Below are 5,000 nucleotides of genomic sequence, written 5' to 3'. Positions count from 1 at the left end.
AACACTATGTTTGTTATTTTAAAAAGATAAATTTCATAAATTTGTGGCTCAGCTGCCTAATTTCATTATAATAAATAGATTCTTCTCTTTCTAAACGATGAGTATACTATGAAAAGAAAAATCTGGGATGTTACTTTCTCCATTTTAACAAAGTGGTCTATTCAAATTTCATACTTTTGTGAACTAAAAGGAATGCTAAGGTGTTAGGAGTTTTAAAAGCAACTATTATCTGGTAAGTATTTTTGCATTTTTTTTGGCAAGTCAACAAATTGAATGTACCTAAGCATTTGAATATTTAAATATTGGCTCATTCCATTTTCAAATTACACCTCTCTCTGCTCTTATTCTAGACTTTAATAATTTTTTTTAAAAAATAAGCAATCTAGATTTTCTTACGAGTTCTATAATTAAAATGTTACATTTATGTTCTAGCACGCTGATAGGTTGTCCTTTCAAATGGAGACTGAATTGTCAAATATGCCCACTGCACTTTCAACATAAGTGCACACCTTCTAAGTCATGCTAGAACACCAAAGCAGGTAACCCACATTACCTGCTGCAGCATGACAGCCTGCTGTTGTTGGAGAAGGGCTTGGAGCTGCTGAGGAGACAGGACTTGTTGCTGAAGGATCTGCTGCATTTGCTGAGGGGTGATCACCTGGGGAGTCATCATGGCCACTGACACAGGCACCTTGCACAGAAAGAGAAAGAGAAAGAAAATTCGTGGTCATAACCAAATATCTGTTAATCAACTTCACAAATAGTATGTTATCTTTTATAAATTCTTTAGCATTGATGATCAATAATTTTTATGTCACATTTTACTATAACTTCTTTACAATAATACTAAAGTATCACAAAACATAGACACTAGCTTTCCAGAGGCATCAGATTTCATCAAACTCTTTATGTTCCATAGCTCTTATTTAACATGCTTAGATATTTGAACTTCGGCTATAATATCTATAGTTAAAAATAAACAACCACATGGTGGTGTTCTCAATATTTCATAATTGATCATCTCATCAATGTCACTGTGCTATAAATACAAAGGTTTTTGAAATGTCTTAAGTGTAATTAAAATAAATATTAAAGATTAAAAAATTGGAAATATGCATATAAATGTTATCTAAACTAGTAAAAAGCATGTATACAGTATACTTACTTAAAAATATAATCACCATCTTCAAAATTTTATATACACATGATAAAGTACTAGAAAATAAATATAGTAATAAAATTTAGCATATGACAACATGTGATAATTCATATAGGAGATATATATATGTGTGTGTGTGTGTGTCTGTGTGTATATCCAGAAAAATAATGACATACATAGGTCTTCTGAAAGAAGAACTCATATAACTAGTATTCTAGCTTCTTCTTTAAACCTTTTCTTATTTCAAGCAACTGAGCTTATAATAGGAAGTACAAAAATTTAGCAATTACTCAAAGGTTATTCATTAAACTGAAAATAATAAAAGTAATTTACTTAAAACCTTTTTTCCACTACTTCCTTTTTCTTCAGGGTTCTGAGGATGAGAGGCAAAAAGAAGATAGGGAAGGAGAAAAAGATATAAAGGAGAAAGAAGGAAGGAAGTAAGGAAAACGTAGAAAAAGGACAAGCTAGTGGGAAAGCCCTAGAGAAAGACGGAACGGATGTGAAGAAATAGGAAGAGGATGGTAAGAGTGGTGATCAGAAAAACTGGTACAGAAACCTAAAGTATATGCTCAGATAGAAGGCAAGTAACACTGTTTGAGGCATTACTTGTACTAACCAGTATGCAATCAAACAACTTGTCAACTTTCCAAGTTTGCAACCTTTGAAATAGTAATCACTTTCCTAGAAAAAACAATTCACTTTTACTGTAAATAAAAGCAAGTATTTATATAAATACTGTTTTAGAACAAATTTATTGGGCAACATGTCTTTCAAAACCAAAAAAGATTAAAAGGTACGGTTCACAACTTATTTTAATTGTTATTTTTAATGCAGTTCAAACTTTTCCAGTGTGGCACTTTATGTTATGAAGAAAGGAGAAATTAATAATGAAAAGAGGTTAGAAGAAGCAGAAGAAAAAAAAAAAAAAAAGAAATCCAGGGTGGATTAATTCTTCCTCCAAAAAGAAATAAAGAACTAAATAAATCAAAACCTTTCATATTTAATACTGAAAAATAGCAATGTCTTTTCTTTTCTCCATGTTAACATATTCAGATTAATTAGATCAAACTGAGTAACTTGAAACATTATGACAGAAATTCAGTGATTTTAAAAAATATTTCTGTATTTTTAAGGAATATACTGGCATACCTATAAATTACTGAATTTGAATTTATTATAATAAAAAGCATTCTGAAATGTATATTGTAAAATTAATTCACCAATGGGTTTTTCAAGTGTTTAGTTGTTTTATAAAATTGACTGTCAATTTACTTAACTCCTTGTTCTTTGATAAACAAATAGAATGGTTAGAACAAGTAGTGAGAAAAAAAATGTATCAATCTACAAAAATGTCTTTTCTTCGAACAATCATTTACCTCATACTATTTCCAAATAACAAGGAATCAAACTGAAATGGACAGAGAAAGATAGACATATTAAACTAAAAAGGCTGTCAATCTAGATAGATGATATAGAGTTTATAGACATGTACATGGATATATATAGAGAGACAGAGAGAGAGAGAGAGATATGCCTTCTATAAAGTTAATCATAGATAAGAAGCTTGTCGCACTTTTCTTACATAACCACTCCTTATTTTTTCAGTATATAGCGTTTTAATTATCCCTTAATTATTCCTATACCTACAAGTACAAATATTTTATGTATAATGATAAGTGAACTTTATGGGGAAAGTTCTATGAATGGAGGTATGCCGTAAACCACTATGAGTTTACAGTCAGATTTCAGCTTATACATATAATATGACTGTAGAGTTTGTTGCTATTGTGATCGATTTGATAAATGAGCAAATTTAAGCAAGTTTTCTATCTTCACATTCTTTAGGGTATACTAGTCCTTACACTACATAAGTTAGATGATTATTTTTACTCCTAAAACGGTTTGAGTGCCTTTCAATTAATAGTTATGACATAAATATAACCATGAAATCATTCTCTTCTTAAGATCATATGTTTTAAATGGTCACATGTATATGATTTTTTAAAATTTTAATCAGATTCTGGCCTACCTTCTAGGAAACTGTCATCTAAAACTGACAATATACAGATATAAAAATAAATAGAAAGATGAGCCAATTAACACATACATGATTGAACACTCTACTTCTATGTGTACAAAAGACATAAATTAAAATTATATAGGTAGAAAAACACAGGTACACTTCTGAGGGTTTTCTAACACTACAAATAAAGTAATACTATCATCTCTAAATCCACATACATAAGCTCACCCAAACTAAGGAGATTACTAAAAATCTAAGTTATTTAATAAACAAAAAACTAGTTTTTTCTACAACAAAGGTCAGTAATATTGCAGACCCGTCCACTTGCAATTTGAGAAATGCACAGCCTTCATTTTTAAGTGACTCATTTTAAGCGACACATTTCCTCTTCTCCTCCCTCATCGTTTCTTGTTACTGTCCCATTTCATTTCCTTGCTACCACAAGCTACTCTAGGTATTCATTGATAAAAATGAATAAAGATTAATTGTATGCATATAAAAATGTAGAGATTATACTACTTACCAATATTTAAATAGACGAAATCAGTATCAGCCTTTTAAAAATTTATGGACAATTTTTTTGAAATACATATACCTTAGCAAGTTCGGTGTTAGACTAACGGAACTATTTTTCGCTAGATATGTAATTTGATTCATGCAAATATTCTAATAAGGGATCACAATTTAGACGTGTGACATAGAAGAGGGGGGAGAATTTACTTCTGGTGAGAAGGCAAATAAAAGTCTGGTGACTCTACCACCAAATGAAATCAGAAGAAATAGCTCGTTTTGAATGGGTATTTATCAGTTAAAATGTTCAAGTGTGAAGGAAGGAAATAGAGTAATCTTTGGTTGGGAGATTTTTTTCTCTCTTGGTGTTTACTTTGCTGACAGATTTAAAATTCTCCTTAGTGATGCACCAAACAAGGGTCTCCATTTACCCTTATTTATTATCTCATTACATGAATTAAGCACAAACCTGACATGCTGCTCTGTGCACCAAGAAGTATTACTTAACTGAATATAAAGATAGGGTTATGCATTCTAAAATGAGAGAGGGAAAATTCTGAAACTGTCTTGCAAAGAGTCAGTGGTAAAAGTAAAAAAAAAAATTTAGGTATTATCCTAGAATAGGTAAGTGTATTACAATTAATATCACCTATTATTAATAAGTGATATTAAATATAATTATATTTAGTTATGACATAAATATAACCATCACATCATTGTCATCCTAAAATCATATGTAAATCATAAAAGCATATATATTATAAATGTGTTTATATTAAAATTTAAAGTATATGTCATTGAGGAGGTCAAAAAAGTTATTACGAGACAATGCAAAGATCATATCTCTGTTCAAATGCATCTAAAGAGTTATTGTAAGAGTTATGAAAACAAACCAAAATTTTTGTTTTACATAAGCACAGTCTTTTCACAGTCCAGTTCAGTTGGAGCATTTCTGAATGTGCTGGGCTTGCATATTAAGTGCGTCCCTTAATTAAACATCCCAATTATGTGTGGGAGATTGGAAAGGTTCTTAGTATAGTGTCAGTCCAATTCTTTCTTCACTAAATGTGAATTGGAAATAGCAGTCACAATCTATAGATGACATTTACAGTATAAAACATTATTTTCTTGTTAACACTGTCTGCCAACTAGTGGTTCACAGATCTTTTTATTCTTTGCTTAAAATTTGAAGACAAAGGAAGTCCTGACCCTTTTGCCTTCTTGGTACTTGAAAAATGTAACTATGACAATTAACTACTTGTGTAATAAAAGCAAAATTTGTTCTTATGTTACAGTATCTGCTCT

General features: G+C 30.3%; 1 protein-coding gene across 21 annotated transcripts in view; it reads right to left on the bottom strand.

The window, feature by feature from the left end:
* The window catches only part of FOXP2 (forkhead box P2), a 604,165-nt gene that overhangs the window by 63,898 nt on the left and 535,267 nt on the right, over positions 1–5,000 (bottom strand). For all 21 annotated transcript variants that reach the window (XM_063813769.1, XM_063813772.1, XM_054687043.2 and 18 more), the window contains one exon: positions 554–691. In XM_063813769.1, coding sequence (XP_063669839.1) covers positions 554–691 — 138 coding nt within the window. The remainder of the gene's footprint in view (positions 1–553; positions 692–5,000) is intronic.

Source organism: Pan troglodytes, chromosome 6 (genome assembly GCF_028858775.2).
Source record: "Pan troglodytes isolate AG18354 chromosome 6, NHGRI_mPanTro3-v2.0_pri, whole genome shotgun sequence".
NCBI classification, from domain to species: Eukaryota; Metazoa; Chordata; class Mammalia; order Primates; family Hominidae; genus Pan; species Pan troglodytes.
This window is presented reverse-complemented; position numbering and strand designations above follow the sequence as displayed.